The sequence below is a fragment of the Acanthaster planci genome, linkage group LG07 (assembly GCF_054643075.1).
Source record: "Acanthaster planci isolate LZ-2023a linkage group LG07, COTS_SCS, whole genome shotgun sequence".
Classification (NCBI taxonomy): Eukaryota; Metazoa; Echinodermata; class Asteroidea; order Valvatida; family Acanthasteridae; genus Acanthaster; species Acanthaster planci.
In genome coordinates, this window is record NC_141783.1 from 14,320,268 (window position 1) to 14,343,658 (window position 23,391).

At 42.1% G+C, this 23,391-nt stretch overlaps 2 protein-coding genes across 2 annotated transcripts in view; one reads left to right on the forward strand and one right to left on the reverse strand.

The window, feature by feature from the left end:
* Positions 1-8,610: 8,610 nt before the first annotated feature.
* Positions 8,611-13,765, reverse strand: LOC110980875 (muscarinic acetylcholine receptor M2-like). Its single transcript, XM_022237913.2, has 2 exons — positions 12,414-13,765; positions 8,611-9,983 (listed from the first exon to the last, which is right to left on the reverse strand). Exons 1-2 carry the CDS (start codon positions 13,698-13,700, stop codon positions 9,861-9,863), a joined length of 1,410 nt encoding a protein of 469 aa, XP_022093605.2. The 5' UTR covers positions 13,701-13,765; the 3' UTR covers positions 8,611-9,860.
* A 1,637-nt stretch (positions 13,766-15,402) lies between these two features.
* LOC110980837 (otoancorin-like) overlaps positions 15,403-23,391 on the forward strand; it is a 31,705-nt gene continuing 23,716 nt past the window's right edge. Inside the window, exons 1-9 of the mRNA XM_022237846.2 lie at positions 15,403-15,578; positions 16,835-16,925; positions 17,490-17,576; positions 17,983-18,013; positions 18,263-18,455; positions 19,018-19,173; positions 20,649-20,818; positions 21,876-22,053; positions 23,252-23,370. Coding sequence (XP_022093538.2) covers positions 16,865-16,925; positions 17,490-17,576; positions 17,983-18,013; positions 18,263-18,455; positions 19,018-19,173; positions 20,649-20,818; positions 21,876-22,053; positions 23,252-23,370 — 995 coding nt within the window. The 5' untranslated portion in view covers positions 15,403-15,578; positions 16,835-16,864. The remainder of the gene's footprint in view (positions 15,579-16,834; positions 16,926-17,489; positions 17,577-17,982; positions 18,014-18,262; positions 18,456-19,017; positions 19,174-20,648; positions 20,819-21,875; positions 22,054-23,251; positions 23,371-23,391) is intronic.

Here is a 23,391-nt window from a genome sequence, read left to right on the forward strand (position 1 = left end):
ACTTCACCGTGAACACGCGTAAAACCTTATTATCGCATGTGCGCCATTTGGGTGTGAATAAGCTATGTTAACACAATAGGCGCAGCGACAGGCACGCACACCTGATATGCCTGCTCCTATGCATTAACGTTCGCACTCGAATGGCGCCCATGGTGATAACACCTTCCCAGCCGAGTTTTCCATATTGCACCGCTAGGCGGCGTTATACAATCTTTGGTCGAGTTCGGGCGCCGTGTTCTTGACACGGTTTTTTTGTTCTCGCGCTCGAACGGCGGGAACACGACTCAAGAACACTGTTCTCGGAGCAGGAACACACACCACTTCCTCGTCAGGGTTTTACAGGAACACACGGAAAAACTCGTGAGATTTTGATTTTTGAACAGCTGCAAAAAATAGAAAGATGGTTTACAAAGTCGGAGACGATAGGAAGTTTTGCAAAATAAACATTAATTATTTTTCACAACACAGAAGTGAATGTTCCTGTTTGAATAGAAAAGAATTTAGCCCAGTTGTCCAAGCATCAATCCTCGAATAGTTTACTATGATATGGACGCCGCCATGTTGCTTGTCACTAACTACCAGCGATGACCAATTGTACGTTCCCGGCGTTCGAGCAGCCGACCCAAGAACGACAAATCAAGCTGTTCGTGAACAAACCGCCTGAACTCGGCCTTTGGTATTGGTCCGGTGCCGCGGCGTTAGGGTGACTTTCAGACGCTTGGTGGCAGCAAATAAACCAGTCCGTGTCCTGCGAATCTAACTGAGCAAATGTGCACATGCTCTAAACGATGCAAACAGTCCGCCCTGAGCTGAAGTTCATTCTCCACGGCGAAAGAAAGACAGACAGGTATGAAGATTTCCAACCAGGTAATTGCACTTATTCGGCGTGCACGCAAAGCCCACACATCCAGGAACAAATTCGCTGCGCGTACTCACTGCGTCAAACATACATAAACTCTCGCACCTAGGTAAGTTCGTACCACAGACATATAAACCCATAGACAAGCAGCTCCTATACAAAAAAACGGCGGGATACTGTAGCCGAGACACCACCCGACTAAATCCAAATGCGTGGACAAATCAAACCCCTCGGTATCCGCCCCGAGCTGAAGTGCACCCCCAATCGGCGAAAAGAAAGACAAGTGGTTGAAAGCGGGTTCTTGCACGCGTTCTGCGTGTACGCAAATACCATACGTGCAGGAGTAATTTAGTAACACGTACTCAGCGTGCTCCATGTCAAAGGTGCATATACTTGTGCACCTCGTGGCGCGCGCGCCTATGCGTTGAGTACCAAAAAACACGCCCTCTTTTGTTCCGCTCGTAGCGGATAGGGAATTTACGCGCGGTTGAAGAATTCCAGCCGTAAAAATTTTATGAAGCCATTTTCTAATTGTGAAAAAATACTTTGTTTACTTAAGCTGGCCCATGTACATTCAAAACAATGTGGTTGCAACAGTCGAAAAGAAGAGACAACAGTACTAAAGTATAAAAAAGGGAACGTTATTTTTAGGTCATATGTAAACAAATACTGCGATTAAAGCGCGTCACGTGCAATACGCACTGAAAACGCTGCCACCCATCGTTTCGGCCACTTCTTGCCACGATTTTTAAAATCACGGTTACACGCGCAAGACTGGTGGTCTATGTGTTTACATGTCTCTGGTTCGTACCAATGACTGTTAATTTCATTTAAACACACGCCCTCTTAAGTTCCCGCTCGGAGCGGATAGTGAACTAGTAAGTCATTGGACCGATACATTTGCCCCCAAGGGTGTACAAAACCCATAGACACCGTCACTGCAGGCAACAATTGTTTTGTTATACCATGGTCATATATTCACTGGAAAGATCTTATGCAAGATAAATTAAAATACTTCGACAAGCTGAAACACGTGAGCAGTAAATTAGATATTAAATTTCAAGGAAAATGATTGATAGTGATGTCCGTTATTCACCCCTTGGGGGGTGGAGAAACCTGGGATTCATAAAGCACGGGAGGTTTTGTCGACCGGTTGAATTTTAAAAAACTATTTTCATCAAATACTGTTGAAAAGCACCAACAAGATTGAAGAGCAGACGACATGGGACAGTGGCATGAGCGTTTTATATAAACGGCAATTGCGATTCGGATTGCAGAAACAGTGATCACAGCATACTCGTGTACAACGAGCAAATAGCTGGGAGCACAGGCAGAAGTCTAATTACCCAGAGGGGCTCCGTCATGGTCAGAGTGAAGAAAGTAGCACATGCGAACATAGTACCTTAACGTCCCCCACAAAGAGCACATCTCCTACAATAATTCATGCGTTCTCGTACGGCCACCGCGGCTATCCTCCCTCGCACCCAAGATGACACAATTACAACGCAGTAGACACAACACGTCGACCGGGAAAGGTCACCGTTAACCGTCATTTTTTGCGGACCGGCAACATCGCCAGTGCGCGCGACGCGTGAATGGTACATGTGTGCTTGTAGCACATCACGTCCGGACGCAGATGTTGGTGGTCTTGGTTCTAAGACTTTCGCATTCGCTATATTTACTTGGGTTTGTTTCTTTGCTTGTCACCCAGTGCCCTGTTTGGGCGCTGGGAAAGGCCGATGATGGCTTTGCATTGTGATTGGCTAAATTGTGTATGACCTGTGACTGCGAGGTTATCACTTTCTGTTAGCGAGGCATTATTTACATTTTTTGGTTTGCCAATGGCACACGTAAGCTCCTCCCTCTACTTAGTTTGCTTATTGTTCAGGGCCGAACACTGAACGCCAGCCAGCTTTTGTGATGGAAACGAAATGTCTGAAATAATTCGTTTGTTATTCAGTCATCTAATGCAGCAGTAACCTTTTTCTAGCTGTGAAATTCGTTGATTTCCTTTGTTCCTGTGAAACAAATCATGATATTCTTGCATCCGGAGTTAATCCAAGAATTTGAAACCCATAAAGGTGAAGCAAGCACTGAACTAAAAGGCCATCCAGATGCTTATTATCATGCTAAATTTTTCAAAAGCCCGATTCAAGAACTTAGATTTGGTTCACGCTGTCATTTTATCCTGTCACAGCAAGTCATTACCTAACCGAAAGTCCAGTTGATATTCGAATAGTCTAGATTTCAGTAACGTTAAATGGTGTCGATAAAAATCTCTTTAAGATACATCAAGGATTGGTATTGGCTTCTGTGGACACTAAATAACGAAGTTGCGTAATATGACTTAATATCACTTTTTTAAAGTAGCACTTTGGCTTTATCGTATGTGATTGTTAATGTCCTGTGCAATTACACATGAAGTCCGGGTGCAAACTAAACAGGCAGTCGTACAGAGTACCATTAATAAACCATACAAAGGAGTCTGTGTAATGTACAAGTCAGGCGAAAATTCGTACAGAGTGGGAAAACGGCAAAAAGGGAAACTTTTTTTCTCCAAACGAGTTTTCTACAATAAGCAACCTTAGTGGATTTTTTACAGCGTAAGATCTGAACATACCGGTGCCATTTCAGCTCATAAAATTAAGCGGATGTTTAGTTATGCCCACGGATGTCCCGGATAAAGTTTTCGGAAGAAAACCCTATGAATCGGGACACTCGGGGCCCATAATGCCACGGAGGAGTATTCGTCGGGCCCTGTTTACCGGGTCCACAGGCCGGCTAGCTAGCTGTTGTGACCTCGGGTATTTGATTACACGCTGACTGAAGTCGGGTGATTGTGAAAACCAATTCAGTTGGCAACTGTTATGACCGAGATGGCGTTATTACAATTACAGCCACCGTTGTTTTTCGTCTCGCTAATCATGGATGGGCTCGATGTTTTTGTGGAAAATACCGCGACAGTATTTTACTGTTTTCTCAAGAAGTAGGAACTGTATGGAGCTTAAACTTCCACAGGTGACTTGAATTGTATCTTTCTTGATAATTTTGCCTACCAATCAGCACTCCCTTGACAAAAAAAAAGTTCGGATAAATGGGCTGAATTCTTTCCTTTTTAAAAAGGAACAGTCATTTCATTGATTTCATTCAGGAACATTGATTAATGTTACTTTTGTCTCTGGCTTTGAAAACCATCGTTCTACTTTTTGCCATGTTTGCAGCTGTTCAAAAATCGGTATCTCACGAGTTTTTCCGTGAGTTCCTGTAAAACCCTGACGAGGAGGTGGTGTGTGATCCTGTTCCGAGAACAGTGTTCTTGAGTCGTGTTCCCGCCGTTCGAGCGTGAGACAAGAAACCCCGTGTCAAGAACAGGCCGCCCGAACTCGACCATAAACGCAGGTAGGTCTGTGCGCCGCGCGCTCAGGCTGGGGGGATTTGCACAGCGCCCGCAATGTGTGACATTGTACGTGGGTGGGGGATGCCGTTTTGTGCTAGTAGTTTTAAGGTCATCAGAGATAGAATCCGAAGTTAAACAAAACAGAGTACAAATGATTTATTCTGACAAGATGGAGGAAACGTGAAGGGACAAGGGATATTTTTCCGTGAAGCGACTTCTGACGACCCAAACTGTGACTCTTTGAGGCAAATTGTTGGTTCTGAACAAAAAGACAAGGAGAGGAAACACAACTTGCAGATCCGGCAAATACTGCCTGCAGCCGGCTGCGGCAAAAACAGAGCCATGTTCCGTAGGCCCGATGGCCTTCGAGCTGGACCAAGAGAAAGCACTATTTTCTTAGCAATGGAGGGCGGCTCGTTTGGGCAGAGTCGAACTTCGCTGGTTCACAGACGATTATGAAATGCACGCGTCAAGGTCGCATCGCTACCAGCAAATTAAACACTTCCGACCAACGTGGCTCTTTTCATCCGATGAGGGGGTGCTTCTACTCGAGGCAGAAAGGCACAAGTATTCCATAAGCCCTACTTAGTCATAGGCACTTGCATGCACCAATTCCGTAGTACAGGGACTTCGTGTTTCTAGCTATGCACTATAGCTTGTTTAAAGTTTTTCGAAAAATCAACAATTTAAAGATAGAAGAAAACCGTTGTAAATTGCGAAGGACACTGCATGTTTCTACAGAAAGTTAGCAGAGGAAGTAAGGACACTCGTGGTACTTACCGAAGGAAAGTGACCGTAGAGTGCGAGTAAGAAAGATACCCGACGATCTCGATCAATTATTCAGATGCTCTTCGAAGATTTCATGTAACTTTAACCCGCGGGTAATCATATCCTGTTACACGCAACACTGCATGCATAACCAGCGGCAATTCGCAAGGATGGTAATTATTACTTTGGTGTTTTATGGGGGAAAACTAAATTTAGTGAAGGAAAAACCGTCTCGTTGCTTACTTTTTGCTTCATGAAATGTATCCCCGCAGGCACGCCTTATTATAACTGTCATTGAAAAGCCTGATAGCCACCTGCAAGGGTAACTGAACCCGAATAATAGGCCTACTAGATCATGTTACCGCGTGGAAGCAGATTCAACACTGAATTCGACGGAAACTGCACGAAAACGATCGAATAACTAATATTGACCAAAGACTGGATTTGAATTATTATGTGAGAAAAAACATACCAGAAAGAATTAATTCCTGAGGTGACGAATTGAATATTCTATGCCACTAGACGAACCCGAATGGAGCTGAACATTCATTCTGTCACCTGATTATTCTTTCCATTCATTATCACCTCCTTTACCCTTTTGCTAATAGGGGAGGGGTTCTCAGGATTATTCCAAAAAGATTCTGTCGTAAATTAGATTTTTTTCAGCAAGGAGTGAATGAGATTTTATCAGCATTAACAGGGCCACTTCCCACTCTTTTATCACTGGTTAATTTCATACAACTTCGTGGACGAACGGTCTGTTTGCTGATTTGAGTACTTTTTTGCGACCAGCATGGAGAGATTTTTTGGGTAATGTCGCTTCTAATGCACTGGTAGAGATACCAGCGTTTGTGCAGACCGGACCTTCCAAGAAGTTAGTGTGAAATTTGCTTTATTTTCAGGGTACAATCCTTAACTAGGATGTCACCACTGGTCTCAAGCAAGATCACGAAGGTGGGTAACGCTTGTCAACATATGACTCGCCCGCGGGCCCATTAGGCTAGTGTTTCCCCAGAGAGCAGGAGTTTTAAAACTCCGTATCCGGAGCTTGGCAACGCAAAAGTTCGTTTGTGTACATTTGCAGTTTTGTTTCTAATTCACTAAATGATTTAAAGTATACCGGTGATAATATGCCGTCCCACCTGTTTTTTCTCCTGTGTTGGGGGAAACTTTCCCTATCATATCATCCTGGAACACCTTCATTTATCGTGCATATACGTACTCATTTGTTACCATGTACGTACACGATAGATATCATGTACGTACTCGGTAGTTATCATGTACGTACGCGATAGGGGCGAGAATTTTCTTTATTATCGCGGCGGTAATACGCTTCCGCATGATTCTCTCCAATGCGTGCTCGAAAATATCATATCAAGCATCCTGAAACAGCTACCCTTCACATTTTGTCTCTCCTCAAGTCACGCACTTGTTCTAAACTGGTGACGGAAGTGAGGATACAGTACTGAAGTTTTCTTCGTTTGGTAAAGATTGTAAAAAAGAGGAGGCGTTTAAACTGTCTGCACTGTTTAAATACAGAGTAAAATTTAAGACACAAATTTCGTATTTAATGAAAGATATTGTTGCAATTAAAATTCCTATTCTTGGTTTTGCTAAAATAGTGAAGTTGCTTTGCTGTGGTAAACATTTGTGCGCCCCAAAATTGTTTTATGCGAGAAAACAGAGGGCGCCGTTCGCTGGGCTGTTTTGCAGAATCCAACCCCTAGCCATATGCACAGCACGCTCGCTTGGGTAAGTGCGTTTAGCGTTCCCGTTTCACAGTTGAACGCTGCTTTCTTCATCAAATTTAACAACCAGTGGGAACTGAAACAGCCACGGTATTGATTCAGAATGCGACAACGAGGGTTTACTAACATTACTATCCGCCCCCAATTCTACTGCCAATCAATGGACTCTTTAAAGGAGCGTTTTCCAAATCATGATTTCGTCTGCGTTCCAGCAACAAAGCTCTTCGCGCAAGAGGGGCAAGATTCGGAAAAAGTCGAACAATGTTTCTCTGTGAAGTCACTGTTGAAGTTTTCTCAAATTCAAACGACGCCAAGCTTTTCTTTCCGGAATTTGGGCAGAATTTACCTGAGGCGGAACGGGGGGGCATGGGGGAGGCATTGCCCCCCCCACCTTTGAGAAGGTAGTTATTTTGCTCCATTTTATAGGCCTACCAGCTGTTGCAGGTGCATTGCAACTTCATAATTGTATTCTTTTCAGTCTAATGGCCGGGGCTCCCCCCTACTTTTACAAACCGTTCCGTCGCTGTTGGCGGAATTAAGTTTGGCCAGCTATTGTACCATTTGGTTGCATGTGAGTACTGTTTTTTCTAAGTTTAAAGTTATTTGTGCGTTTTGTAGTGAATAGACATGAAGCCAAAATATTTCTGCCCGGTTATTGGCCCCTTTGCAAAGGCAACCAAACAACACGGTCTACGTGGAACGTAATGATATTGTGCATAATTGTACGAGACAAGTGAATACAGTCCTTCACACTCTTAGCTAGACGATGCTTTTTATATTATCTTTTTTGTCTCCCTGCAAAACAATAGTAATCGAAAAGGATTCCCCCTCCTACTTTTCAGTAAAAGAGTTACTTCTCAGTATGTTTCAGTACATAATATTGACATAATCACTCTTGGCATCAACTTGTAAAGGTAAAAAGGGAATTCGTTTATTGGGTTTATGGTAAGACAAGAAATCAGTTCGAAGTCTGGTCGTTATTTATCGTGTCTTCCCGTGTGCATGATATTATAGCGTCTGTAGTCCAATTCAAGGACACCGCCAGAAGAACTGGAATCCGGGTTCAGTCTATGCTCGAACGCAACAGCCCTACTGGTGGATGTAGTTGCCGAGCTTTCGGTAACTGAGTACCTTCTTCAGGACAAGAAAGTACTCAGTTACCAAAAGCTCGGCAATTACATGTTTCAGAGCACTTATTTATATTATATTCTTGTCAATATTCTGATCATGTTGCTACGCAGCCCTTCCATATTTCTCTGATCTACCGGTGGATGTGTCGCGAGGAATAGTATGGTGTACTATTTACGACAAACATTTCTCTCTCTCTCTCTTGCCTCCCTCCAGGCGACGCAACCAGACGACGCGACGGCACGGACGCTCCCTCGCGTCGTGCCGTCGGGTCACACCGTTGCCTTCTTGCCATTACGTTTGTACACACACGATGCGTCGCGTCGTGCTGTCTTAGATCCTTTCCATGTTGCACTTTTTTCCGCCTAAACGTCGCCCCTTCCGTTGCCCGTCCCGTCGTGCCGTCGTGCGTCGCACGTCGTGTGGTAGTACACCATAATTTGTTAAATTGCCCGACATTTCAGTGCATGATCCACGAGGCGCCACGACTAGTCCCCTCTCAAGACTGGCAATAGCATCATTGTCCCATGATGCGAAAGTATATGATAAAAGTATACACCACGCAACCCCAGAAACAAATAAATTAATTCAAAAACACACAAAAACACGCGGCCTGAAACAAAACTTGAAAATAACCCAGGCAGTGGACTAGCTAGAAAATGGAACAACCTACCGGTACTCATTTTATTTGCTTATGTTTAATGGGGCACATCTCTGAATCACCAAAATCAAATAAGATTTTTAAAAGAGAGAAAGAAGGAGTATCATATCGTGATAAAAGCCTCGTTTAAGCCACGTCAACTGCCAGTTGACACTTTATTTTTTTGACAATGGTTTTATTTGCATGCACCATTTTTTGGGGTGCGGGTATACACTCTATAGCTATTGAGAAGGTGCTGTGAGTATGGAGGATATATGTTAAACGAAATTAAAGGAAATGTTCAATGATCAACCCACATCCCATAGATCAGTCGAAATACCGTACAAACTTACTGGTACAATATAATGAGAATGTAAACTTACTTTACAACTCTAAAAACGGCATTCCTAGTGATAGACGTACATCTAAAGCACAACAGGAGGGCGGAGAGTTACCGTACAGTATAGACAGCATTAGGAACTACACAATAAATATTAACTGCTACAAGCAGTGTTTTCAGAGACTTTATCTAAACCGGTCTACCATCAGCCACTTTGCTGATTCAAAAAGGAAAGGTGATTCGAAAACAAAGCACCTGATCGCATATCATCTCGTCACTTCAAGGCAGCACCGAAAGAGGGCCAACCTTGCCTCACACTCGTCCCCTTTTGAAGTACCTCGTTCGCACCAGCAAAGACAGGTTGCACAGAATCGTTCAGGGGCGTCATGCCGTACAAAGCGTACTGATGATCTCCAACGACCTGCAGCCACTCGTTTCCATCGATACTGTCTGTACAAATGGAGACCAACGCCTGCAACGGGGTTCATTTTTAGTGTGCACTAGTGTTCATTCAGCGAATTCGTAACCGGATTACTTGACGTTCACAGGAAAACGTAAAAATGACGGGACATGGTAGGCAAGAAATTTATGTCATAGCTACACCTCCCTATGGACTTGAATATCTATAATTATACATGTGGTGAGCCAACAAATAGGAACAGGTATGGCTGTTTCATTCTGATGATTAACTTTATTTAACAACAGTCGAAATGAACGTGGCAATTAATCGATTAAAATAATCCGTTGTTCGTACTCTGGTGTGATTTTTTGTTTAGGGGTTGACAATAAAATGACAAGTGCGTTAAAAGTGTTGAAGAGAAGTATGAAGACACTTCACTAAGGGATTGATTAACGCTATAACGATCGCAACGTAGAATATAGCAAGTTTTCCGTAACTTTATAGCACTACTGTGCAAGTCTTGAATTTGGTGCTGTTAATGGAGCAGTCGATGCTGCGGACGGAATCCTCAGTTTTACTCTTATTTCTTCCAGTGACAGCATCGGCAGAGGATGCGGAGAAATGATTGCTTGAATACAGGGTTGCAGATGGCATAGCAGAAGGGATTGGTGGCGCTGCTCAGATGAACTACGTACCCAACAAACTGTAAAAAAGCAGTAAAGTCAAAATTGGTATCAATTAGGAGGTGGCCGTTTTTTATCCCCCTCCCAGAATCCACTCTATTAATTAAGCATTCCAAAGTGAGAAGGAGCCCGATCATTTTGCTAAAGTTTTGGGTGTAGCCTCTCTCCTTCCTCTAAAAATTCCATTTGGGCACTAAAAGTGGCATGCCTTTAATTAGATCCGGAAGTACCAATCGTTGCCGCACTGCATCATCTTCGTTCAGACACACAGAAATTGTATTGGCTTTTCTCTCTCTTTACGGAGACTGCCTATTTTTATTCAACACAACTAATCCGTGAGTTAATGATTTGTTTATGGTTCAGTATTTGGTATAGGTTCAGTGGGTTACATTTATTTGAAACCACAATACGTATAAATACTACAAATAAAAGTTCTCGAGATTAAGCTCGGCACAATAGTTTTCAATTGCCCGTTACATTTAAGTTCAGTGCGTGTGGGGCACAAATAAAAATAAATTATGTACGTTTTTATCATTTAAATAGCAAATTACGTCACAAAACTGCGTATGGAATCTAACAAATTCTTCTTGAAATGAAATGAGATCTTATTTCTTCATTTGTTCTTCGGTTAACATCAAACCTGATGACTTCTCAAGACACCCCTAATGTTCATTGAATACTGTCATGGGCATCGAGGGAGGGGAAGACGGCAGAGCGCTCTGACTACCGTTCAGCATTGTATTTGAGAATAGTGCAGACTACATCCATGGGCGTAAAACTTCGAGGGATGGGGGTATATACCCCCCCACACACACGCACACACGTTTTGGGGGGATGGCTATTGGATCACCCCATACACTTTTTTGTGGTGAGCAAAAAAGAGCGGATTGTGAAGAATTTTCAGACTTCCAGCGACTAATGAATTTTATCACTGGAAAAGGAACACACTTTAAAAGGTCATATGCCATTCTGAATACATATAACAGATGTACATCAATATCATGAATATCGACCACTATATAGAGTCATATGGTTCCCCCCTCCCACCGCTTTTCAAATTTTCATGGCTGGGTAAGTCATCCTCCACCATTCCCCATCCTCAACCCCCAATATCCGGGACGAATTTACGCCACTGACTACACCAGACACTTTGGTTTCTAAGTGTAAATTGTTCCACTGCAAGAAAACAATCTTGGGATTTTCTACACTACATGGGGAGATGAAAACCCGAAAGCCGACGATGAGACTGCGTGTGCAACACTGGAAACCCGTCGCTCACTCTTGTACTACTTGAATCAGCAACTTGAGGCTGGTCGTCTACTCGCTGTGTCTGTGACAGCCTTCGTCCATTATTACGATACGCTGATAGCCTCAGAGATAGATGAGGGTGTCTCAAGTCAACGTGATGCAAAACTCGTTTGAGATGCATAGTGTTTGAACCTGATAACTGCATACTGAACCTGACGATTCTACAGGGAGGGAGGGAGGGTATGTACAAGGGCATACCGTTTACCATGCTTGGCGTCGCCGAGATTTTTTTCGGGGGGAGGCAAATCACTCATTAATCACTCATCAATAGCAAACTGACAGACAATTACCGGTGGAAGGGGTCTATTCCGAAGTATTTTCAAGCAAATTGATGATTTTAATCCCTTTTCCTCCCTGTTTTTGTTTCTTTTACCTTTTCTTTCTCCCCTTTTGTTATCATTTGGCCCCAGGCAAAAGTATCCCCTTGCTCCCACCGACAACGCACATGTCATCTACGCAGCATGATGAACTTGACGTCTGGAACACTTCTTGTTCAGGAAATTGCTGACCTCGCACCAATCACAAAAGATGGTACACTCATGCACCGACGAATGAGCTACTTCGGTGCTTGGCCAGAGAACTATTGAGGGCTGACATCCAACTTGTCCCAAGTTTGCGCGATAAATAACCTCAATTTATCTGCACTTCCATAAGCGACCAATGAAAATATTACTGGAATGAAGACTTTGTCTTGAATCGATTGATGAAAATGAGTCCTAATTTGGGTTTGCTATATAATGATATTACACTTAAAGTCAAATAGAATCATGGTACATGTTCAAATTTTGCCCTCTAAACGCTACGAAATAACTTTACTAACTAACTGTTAGATACAACTTGACACATTCTGCAGCAAGTACGTGTATTGAACTAAAACGGAAGCGAAAGGTCATGTGACGCAACAGGAAACAAGTATTTGCAACGATCCGCAAGACTAGCCAGGAAACCTTAGTTTTATGAAACAAAACGTTCGGCATACTATATTTGATTGCAACATACACTTTTACGAATTTTGTCATTTTCATTATTGGCTTTTGCAAATTTGATTGACTTTTCTTGTTAACATTCTCCAGTTTCAATAAACGTTCCTGTTCACTGGTAAACTGGTAACCTGTTAGAAATAAAAATGTGTCATTACTTACCCAGTTTACAAACGGATATCTTGGGATTCTTGTAGAAATTGTCAGAATGGAATAAAAGAACCAAGGGGTGCCCGAGATGACCATGACCGCGACGATGTACGCCAAGGTACGGGTGGCTCGTCGGCTGCTTGTTAGACGCTTCTGGTGATAAGAGCTGTACGGCTCTCCTCGGGCTTGGCAATCAGTTGTAGTCGCTTGCTTCACATCTGGAATGATCTCGCTGTTGACTCGGTTGATATGTCTTCCTGTCACATCATCCCTGCTGGCCTCAGACTCCGTGACGTTCTCCTCCTCGGCCTTTATCTCTTCTTTCACTGAACACCGACGGTCGGCGTTGACTACATCTCGCAACTTGACGGGCAACTCTGGAATGGTCCCCAGATCGCAGGTTTTCACTAAACTGGCTGTGTTAATTTGTTTCGCTCTGTTTCTAGGTCCTCTTTCCTTGTTGCGTTTACGAATGACTTTGAAGTAAATGAAGGCATACAAGATCGACGTTCCAATGATTGGAATCCAGGAGATAAAAAGGGAGGATCCGAGGAGAAAGAATTTGTTGCTCGCGTATGGTATGCGACATTCGTACGGTGGGACTGGAGCAAACACACCGTACTCGGGAAGAACGAGTATCACGACAGCCCACAGCAACACCGGAACCAGGAACCCGGGCAGAATCATCTTCAAAGCGTGCTTTTTGTTCTTTTCCTGAAGGTGCTTCAGCGGCATAATCGTGGCCCTGTATCTGTCCACGCAAATGATGAAAGTCAAGAGGAACGTGGCGTGGACAAACACGGTGTTCACGTAGATGAAAGCCCGGCAGACGACACTGCCGAACGGCCAGTAACCTACCAGGAAGGTTGCGTTTAGCAGTGCCGGGGTGACGCCGCCGCTGACTAGGTCGGCCACCGCCAGACCCACCAGGTAGTAATTGGTGTAGGTTTGGAGTTTTCTGGTAGTGGCGAATGAAACCAGTACGAGTATGTTGCCAGTAAGTGTGATCAGCAACACCAGTCCGCAGAAGAAGGTCTTCAGGACGAAAATGTAGAGCGGTGAAGGGGGAAAGGCTGGGAGTTCGAAGGGTGGTACCACTGTGAAGTTTCCTGTGTCCGCAGTGAAGTTTGGTGTGTCGCTGGTGCTAAAATCTTCAGTCGCAGCAGATATGCCATTTGTTACAAAATTATCTTCTTCTGTCGGCTCGGGTGAAAATGTCATCGTTACAAGTTCTGTCATGACAGCGTACGTGTACGTATTTTTAATTTTGTCAGATTCAATTTCTGTTGCAGTCTCCATTATAATGAAGCACTTTTTCACACGACCAAAACTTTGTCGCTGTGTTTCAAGCCGGAACTGTACGATCCACGCTCTGCTAGTCGTTGTGACGAACTGAAAATACACCTAAATCTCCCTGGTTTGTATTTGTTGCTGTAAGTTTTTCCAATAACATGCACAACTACTACGCATGTACAAAGGAAAAAAATCCATAATACATGAAGCACATGATTGGTTCGTTTTCACCAGTACCCATGGCGCACAGCTTTTCTCCTCGATATGAATCTGTATGGTTACAAAACTGATTTACAGGGCCACGAACAGGATGACGGAAACTTCGAACAGTTTGCTTTTATCTGTAACAAGCGTGGGTTGGTATACGCCACTGGGGATTGATCATTGATCAACCACGCAGGAAATCGTCGTCAGTTGTCTTCTTGTTTTGTGGCGTTGATTTTTTCTTTCTTTGTTGATGGTTTAGCAAAGCGGTCAGGTAATATATCCAGTCTCTTCTTAATTAAGCCTCGACCAGCGAGTTTGTGAGTTTTTACACGATGTATTAGCTGCCGGGAGGGTGCATCTTCACAGACCCGGCTATATATACGCTGTCTTTCTGGCAAATGACCACTGCACGCAAGGTTGATCTGCTAAGCCAAACGTCTTTTGTGGCCGTTTACTTGGCACGTACCTCAACCCATGTGTGGTCAATAATTACCGCCTCTCGAGGCTGTTTAGTGTAAAATAGGACAGATAACAACCTCATGGTCCCACCCTCCAACATGCAAAGGACCTGTATTTTCATCCAACTATTGGAAAGGAGAGTAGAGTTGTTACCAAGTCTATAAAACAATCATACTCGTAAATGGGCCTACGTATATTTTTTGGGTGTCTGTTTCTCCACTGAATATACCATTAATGCAGGCATTTTAAGTAGCCAGTGACATTATTGTTTGAACCGTTGCTCAGAACAGAAGAAATTTGAGAAACACTACATAATTTATTTTGAAATTTGATTGTTGTGCATTTTTATAATTCCTTTTTGATACTAGCCTTGGTCTAGCCTTGTTAATCACAAATGTAAATTTGTCACAGTGCCGATTTCAGTACCCTTAACACCGGTCTAGTTTGTTCACTCATCTGTGTCAATAACATCACAAGCTGTATACCATTGCAAAGAGAGCATTCTGCCCTTTCTAGAGATACATTTCTCTTTCCCATATATAAAGTAGTTTTGCTATTACAGTAATTTTTATCTTGGAGTACTTTTTATGTGGACACCGGTATGATCGCCGGCTGTGTGCTGAAAATAGAACTAATTAAAGTTTGTAACCTGCGGTCCCCCTCTTCCCCGCTTTGGAAACTGTTCGACTAAAAGTATCATGGAAGATTTTTGATGAAAATGATGGGCGTCACTGAATCCGACGAAGGACAGACAATGGAATAGGGTCTCAGGTGATCGGAAATTAGTATTAGACCACTCAGATTACGGTCTCCCGCCTCGGCTCAGACGAGCTAGGTGGGTGCGTTGTTTCCTTGAGGAGACGATGACGAGAGATCAATGTTCAGATGAGCAAATCCCAAATAAAATAAATTGAATCCCAGGCATATGCCAAGTTTTTTTGGGGGGGTTCTGATTTCTTGCAGGATTTCCTAATTAGTGATTTATTGAAATGACGCATGCGTAGTCGAACCTCGTTGAGCTCATTTACATTCTTCGCGCATGCGCAGCGAAACGTATACGGGAGCCGGCCGTGATGTTGCCCTAGAGTCGAACTTCGAAGCTTTAAAATGTTCCATTTTTAAGGGGATACGAGTCAAAGTAGAATTATTTCCCTGCCCTACTTTATTCTATTGTGCAACCGTGTTATCTTTTGACCACACTACTGAAAATTTCACAGGGTGAGTGAGTGCAGAAAATTAGGCTCGGTGTTTGGCCTGGATTCTTTGATGGTTAGGCCATTATGGCATAGGCTAGCTTAAAGTTGTAGGCTAACGTTAGGCCTATGCTAACTGTGTTCTATTTAGCCTAGGCTGGCCCAGGTTAGACGCCAGTCTTCATTACAATAGGCTTGTTCAGCGCAACCTTTGAAAGTGCTCAAATTTTAATCTTGTGCAATTTCCATTGAGCAAGTTTTATAATGTTGCACAATTTTCATCGAGCAAGTTTTATAATGTTGCGCATAGGCCTATGCTGTTTTAAATCTGTGCAGATAAAAAGGTTGAGCACAGTCTTTTTGTGCCTCGAACTGTGCGATTCTTAAAGGGAGTACATGTTATGGTTGGAGCTCAACCAGGCCAGGCCGCAGCTGCTTGGGGATTCCTATTCCCTTCGATGTCTCCAGGGTGCTTTCCACCAAATCGTTGGATTTCTTCATGCGAGCTCGGATAACAGGGTTTTTACGATAAGATATGCCATTTCAGGAGGGCCGAATCATAGAGACATTTTTATAAATCACGAACTTGGGTCAGGTTCCAATTCGAGGTATTTCTTTCATTAAAAGCCCCAACCTCTGGGTCTATTTTGAATAGAGGCAGGCCTGCATAAGCTTTTGCAACATAATTTGTGTGCATGTTAACCAGACCTAAGCTACAAACCTTTCATAGGCCTACCTAGTGTGGACCTGTGTACAGCCCGTGAACAAAAGAGGTCCACATGATACAGGTTGTGTGAACCCTATGTGGACTTAGCAGGGTCCACACAAGGTTACCCCCTTCATGGAGAACTGGTGTAGAGGCAATTTGGGGTCAGGGTTATCTATAGCAAAAGGAAAAGTCAAGGAAATGTCATCAAAACTCTAGACTGAAGTATTGTCGAATGTTCACAATTCTGAGTTGAGACAGGGTAGATAATGCCTGCTTCCAGATCAGATTCCAGACGTTTGATGGTTCCTTACCCTACAGCATTTTGAAAAATCCCCACAATTATTACGGGTTCTTTTCAAAATGCCTTAATGTAAGGAACCGTCAAATGTCAGGAATCTGTAAAGCCTATGGAGTATAGTGCCTTATAGTTCTGAAAGTATGTAACGCCAACATAATGCATGTTTGGGGCAGTCTAAGCAATACTTTCACTCAATTCAGTGAAGCACACTGGCAGCATCTGACAACCCCTTTACTTCATGTCTGCTGTTATTTGATATAATATATTTTTCCAGCCAAAGGTGTTCAAGTGCACCCTTCAAACAATGATGCAGCTTTTCCAGTTAAGTTTATTAGTTGTGTTTCTCTCTGGGCTGAAGTATTTAGGTGAGTAAATCTAAATTCACATTCTTCATGATATCTTTTAACTGACACATCACCTCCCCCCACCCAGAAAGAAACTTGTTATTGTACATCTTTGAAAATGGGAATAATAATTCTCAGGAAACAATAAAGAGGGCCTTGACCTCTACTACTGTACTATGAAATTAAATACCATGCAACCTCTATTTCTTTTCAACCACAAGGTGAATTTAGAATTCAAAAGCGTACACGAGGAGAAAGCAAAGGAAACATAAGGAAAGTTTTATTGGGAGGGGGATGGAAAGTTCATGGAACAGGATTGTACTTATGATAAAGAAACTAACTTGTATTTTTTGGGTTGTACTCCATTGGTATATTCTGTGCCGACACATTTATAGATCTGCTGTGTTTAATTTCATCTCAGGTTTCAAATAGAATTGGCAAAATTGGGTGTGCCAGGTATATATAATTTGGTTTTATGTGAACCTAAGGTTCTCGTTGGGCTAAAAAATGTAAAGGAATCATAAACATAAGTAAAGACGGTGATCTTCAAAATTGATTAAACAACTGCTTAATGAAATTATTCAGAAATTAGAGCACTTGAGCGCGATGATCAATGGCGGAGTCCTGCTGCAACCCGAGGTCACGAGTGGCACGAGGCATTTGATCCAAAAGGTAACTTAAACCAGCGACAGATCCATCGGGAGGGAGAGGCAACGTGTTGGCCAATCACAGTGCAGGAAATCTGTCAACCCTTTCCAAAGGCGCAAAGGATTGACAGATTTTGCGTATTGTGATTGGTCAACGCATTGCAAACTTTTGAAGGGGCACTCTTGTGAAACGCCTGTATTCTAACACATCTATGGGGATGAGGATTCCTTTACGGATGAAAAAGTGGACTTTTTGGGGATAAATATTGTCCATATTTGACGTTTGTAGTTAAGTCACCCGATAGTGTTAAACAGCCAGTTAATCGCTATATTTTAGGCTTTGTTCAAAGCTTAGCTCAAATAAAGACTTTGTGTATTTGATTATAATCAGCCTTCCACTATGTATTTGTTTTTTTGGTGTCTTTATGCAGAGCATGATACTGATGTCCTTGATGATAGTAGGTATGTATGATGCCTTCAAAGCTTTATAATTTGGAGGAAAAAGGAGCTGCTGATCGGCTGTATTTTGGGTAAATTGTTCTCACTACCTAATGGATTCATATAAGTATGGTACCATTTTCAAAAAACTCAATCACGTTTAGGATGTAAAATAGCGCAACAGAAACTGCTCGTCAATTTCAGTGGATCAACGCAACAAATCGAGGTAGAGCTTAGATAATACAGAACGCCCTGTTGTATTCTTTGCTTCAGATTGCACGAGGTGGCCAAGGCCTATGGCGATTTCTTTGTGCCAGATGGATCGGGAAGGACTGACTTGAATATGTCAGCTGTAATGTACCAGGCAGAGAAGCAGCAACGTGAAGCCATGGCTGGGGGAGGTCTTGGGAGGCCTGCATTCATCAAGCAACCTATTCTTCCCAATACCGTCTTGAAAAGGATTAGTGTAAGTCTCTTTCTCAGGCACGTAAAAAAGTGTCCTTTTTGGGTATATTTGAACCTAGAAAGCGAAGTCATTCATTTTTACAAAAAAGAGAAAATGCATTTGCAATGAAAGGATTTGCTAAGAATTTTCTGGAAATAACTGTTTGGAAAAGCGTTGGGACAAATTTTGTTCAGTTCAACAAACCTTATTAAACCTCTTTTGCAAAAATATGTTGCCCAATTGAATTTTGAAGGAGGGAGGAGATATTTGATATTAAATATTTTCATATATACAGGCCCAATACCTTCGATTCACATTAGTGTGTCCCCAAAAGTTTGCACTGCGTTGACCAATCACAGTGCGCGAAATCTGTCGACCCTTTCCAACGCACATTGGTTCAACAGATATTTGTACACTGTGATTGGTCAACGCGTTGCAAATTCTTGGAGGCGCACTATTGTGAGTTGCCCATATTCCAAAAAATCATAACTCATTTCAGCAATCAGCACATGCTATTATTATTGCAGTCTCTGATTTGATTCTGAAAAAATCTAAGTGATGTTATTTGTTAATTACATCTCAGCCAGATATCATTCGCAACATGACGGCCTCAGAGGTGTTCCAACTTCAGAAAGTCACAGAAATGTCCTATGAATCTTTGGCACACCTTCTAAGCAACCTACAGCCCCAGGAATTTGACAAGCTGATTGCCTTGGCAAGAAATGCCACAAATTTTGAGGTGAGCAATCTAAGAAACAATTTGAGGCAGGAGGTATCAATATAATTATCATTCTGGGATTTGTTAATGCTGCATCCTCTGTCTTCATCCGTCTTTTGGATCACAAATCACGGAAGGCTGTGTTGTTGCAGCACAGAATCAGTCTGAACAACCTCAAAGCAGGTGAATCCTTGGGGTTAGCTGGTGGCCTTGTCCTTGTTGTCACCTTTTGCACCTCATCGGGGGTGAAACTTTCTTTGTGGAAGTGACTGTAAATGTGAATTCATTGTCCATGTAAACTGAGTGTGTTCAAGTAGTAACAATTCCACAATTGAGTTGAGGCGGGTCTTAATAGTGAGCACTGCTTTTAAAAACATCCAAATCAAAGTTGTTGACATTTTCATGATGCAACCAGTCATTTCAAGAAGTCGTTATCTTAGAACGATCAACTGTCTTTGCACTGCTTACTCTCCTCCAACCAATCTTCACCTCCTTGAGAGGCATCCTTGAACTGGCCCTAAGTTAGATTAACTGACAGCTTCCAACCTTCAGATTGATCAATATTTGCTAGAATGACCACACTCCTGCATGCTACTTCCAAGGAGTGCCAACTGGATAGTTATAGTAATTCAGTTACCTGTCATTCACAGGCTGTACAAATCTGATGATCTCCCCAACAGGATTGGCCTTTCACATAGTAATGGTTATTGATGTTCAGTCTAGCATTCAATAGGTTGTTCAGCCCTTTTTATTTCTTTTTCCTTTTTGTTTTGGTATTTTTTTCTCTTTCTTCCTCTCAGTTACAGACTCAAGGATACATGTATGTTCCCAGTTCAGTTTCCTTTCTCAAACTTGTCACTTGTCATTGCTAGTTGAGTTTGCGGTATGGTAGATTAAGTTTGGCAGTGAATTTCTTTTAATCACGTCTGCATTTGTTACAGTGTACCTTATAACTTTTACATTGATCTTGGTATTTACATGTATATTGGTTCTGTCTTAGAGTAACTTCCCATATAAACTTTTAAAGGTCCACAGCTGCTCAACAATCCAATCGGTGGTTATGGTTGGGTTGAATGTTGGATATTCACATTTAATGTGGAGGGAGAAGTTCGTTTCAATTTTTCCCCCTAAACTGTGATTTGGTTTGGATGTAAAAAGCTCTTGAAGAAGTGTTTTCCCAATGAAGTGTGATGCCAAACACCCAGCCTTGATAAGAGATATCTGGGAAAAATTTGGAAAAATATCTGATCTCCCAAAAGAAAAACTTTCTGTAAAACAGGATTGTCAGTTTTCTGGTATAAATTAAGAGTTTGGAGTTGATGGACTCTTGTAAATTGATCAACCAGTTGATCACTTTATTCAATGTGCAGTGAAATTCTGTTATCAGGGTTGCTTTCGTCAATTTTCACTTTAAGCCCGAATCTCTAATTTTCCTGTCCCGTAAATACACACAACAGTTGATATTTTTTCCAAGATCCTTATATGCTTCCCATCAGACCAAGATTCCAGACCCTACCATTGCCAAGGCAGTCATTGATTCCTGCCACAGGCAGTGGGGACCAGTCAGTGAGTGGACTACCAAGCAGGTGTCCAAAATAGGACCGATGTTGACCAGCCTGAACATTGAGCAGGTCAAACAACTAAATGAAGAGGTTCTCATTGAAGTGTGAGTTTTCATGCTTTAATAAAAATTGTAATGAAGTGATTCATTTTACGTGTATTTATTTCATTTTATTTTACCAGGGTAGCCCTGTCAGTTATCAATGAACTGTTCTCCCTGGGTGCCCTGGGTTACATGTCTAAATAAAAACTAAAAAAGATGTAAAAAGTAGAATCTTGAACTTAGTGATTAGAAATTATGCATCAGTTGCAGTACCATCAAACAAACAAGGAATTAATAACACCCAATCCACCTTAATTAAAAGTTACAAATATTGATGAAAATCTTATTCCCTTGTTTACAGTATCAAGTTTTCATCCATTAATAACCACTGATTTCAAAGTAAGATCCAGATGAAATTAAAGTTGGTATCAAAATCCACAACACTCCCTAGAAGTTGTTAGGCCCTTCAGACCCCTTCATCTACTTGTTTGCCCAAATAACAAGCCGTAAAAGCTGTTTTCCTCTTTTTGGGGCCATTTCTAATTTTTTACTGGGGGGCTAGGTTGAGAAAAAAAGTCGCAAACATAACAGAGCCACTTGTTCCAAAGGCAAGTCAACTTGTGAGTCAGATTTCCCCATAGTCAAATCACAAGTCCCAGGTCATTAATTTTATGGTTCTATCTGAAATCATGATTAATAGGGTACTTATACACTTTCTATGACCACCTTTATTGACAATACAAGTTTTGATGCTCTTTAAAACAAGTCTTTGGTTGTCTGCCTCATAAACCAAAAGAAAAAAAAACTGCTAATATAATGATAAAGCATCAAAACAGTAAAATCCGACAGTTTGCTTTTGCAGTCAGGATTTTCTGCAGAAACATTTTTTTTGCATATTTTAATGAAAGCTGGTATTGTCAGCAAGTTAACTTTGAAATCAAGCCAGTCAGTTTGTTTGTTTGATTTAAAACAAAATGTGCAAAAGAGTTTTTGTCAGGTGGTGTAAAATGATGAAAACGTGCGAAGCTTCAATGTGCCCAAATGTGTTTTTGGAGGACGATTTCGCTTTTTATATATAATCGGTTTTAATTTTGTCAGTGATGTTGTTTTCAATCTCCAGCATCAGAACATTTGCCAGAGTAGGCTTTCGAGGCCCAGCTACCAGGACTTTGGTGCTGAAAGCTAAGAGATCCTGGGGTGCCATCAGAACATGGAACCCAGATCAGTTTGCCACGCTCGGACCCCTCCTGATATATCTCACTCCCAGGGATCTCAAACATATTCAGCCTGCACAGAACGTGAGCTCAGGTGTTTTCTTGGCCACAGATTCTCACCGGTCAGATTCATTGTGTGTGATATCCAGTTCACAATGGTCAAGCTTTCCGTTCAATCCTGTATTTACAGAAACCTGGTTATTCTAGGCAGGAAGAGACAAAATTTTGCATTAAGCATTGTCCAAGTGGAAACCGTCTATGTATGCATTCAATTTTGTGTTCATTTTTATATAATTGATTTCAAATAAATATAAGAATCATTGTTTTACTTTTAAGAACCCTTTTTTCTTTTTGGGGCGGGAGGGTAGGATGAACCTACTGAATTACTCAGCAAAATAAGCCTATTTTGCTGTCACTGTGCTATGCCCCCACTCCTAGAAAAAAAAGTTATATATGCTAGTCCAGTGACTGAAATAGCATTATGATGAAATTGACTAGCAAAAAATAGTTGGGCCAAATTCAGTACCGTTACGAAAATTTCGAACGGCTTTGATTTTGGCCCCTTGCAATCTGCATAAATCACAGTAAAGGACGATGTTTTCCGACTGATTCTTTTGTTTCAGCCATGTCACATCTCTCTGCCATTTTTCAACGGTACATTTGTACGGTACTTTTGGCATTTTTGTTGCACATTGATCACCACAAAATGACACAAGTTAACACGTGCTTACGTACATGCGAAGCAGGTATCGCACTTGGGGTGTATGTACCTACGTGTAGTTCATGGCGCCACTTATCATGCATTGGATGTATATGTGTGTGCACTCATACCGTACTGTACCGAACTACATGTGCTATATAATCCCACCAAATCGCAGTGTCATTTTCTCCAGGATCCTCGAGCCTCGTGCTGCACGAAACGAGGACAAGAAACGGGGGGCGAGTTTGTTTTGTCAAACATTTCATTTTTGATTTGAAGCCACATCTGTGGTGGGGGGCGGGCTGTATGGCCGTTGTTATGCATGATTTTAAAAGAATTTTCCATTCGTAAATATTACACATCGTTTTCATGTTTGTCTCGCTTTTTGCACAAAATGTATCGCTTTTTGCCATGTGAATCCAGCTATTTCCATCACTGCAGTCATTTTACCGGGGTTACCATTGAAAAAAATAGTTGGCACCCTTCCACAGTGCCCTGCCTTTCTCCCAACCAAACTTCAGGTTCTGAGGGTCCAAAAATTATACTTAGCTATAGATTAAAAATGTGCGTGTTTCATTTCAGGTCACAAGCCTCCTTCCGTTGCTTGGGTCTCTCGAGTTGGAGAGAGGACAAGCCAGAGCTATCATCAGTATTGCTGCTAGCTCACCAGACTGGCGCTGGACACTGGAACAGGTGCAGAGGTACATTTCCAATTTGTGTTG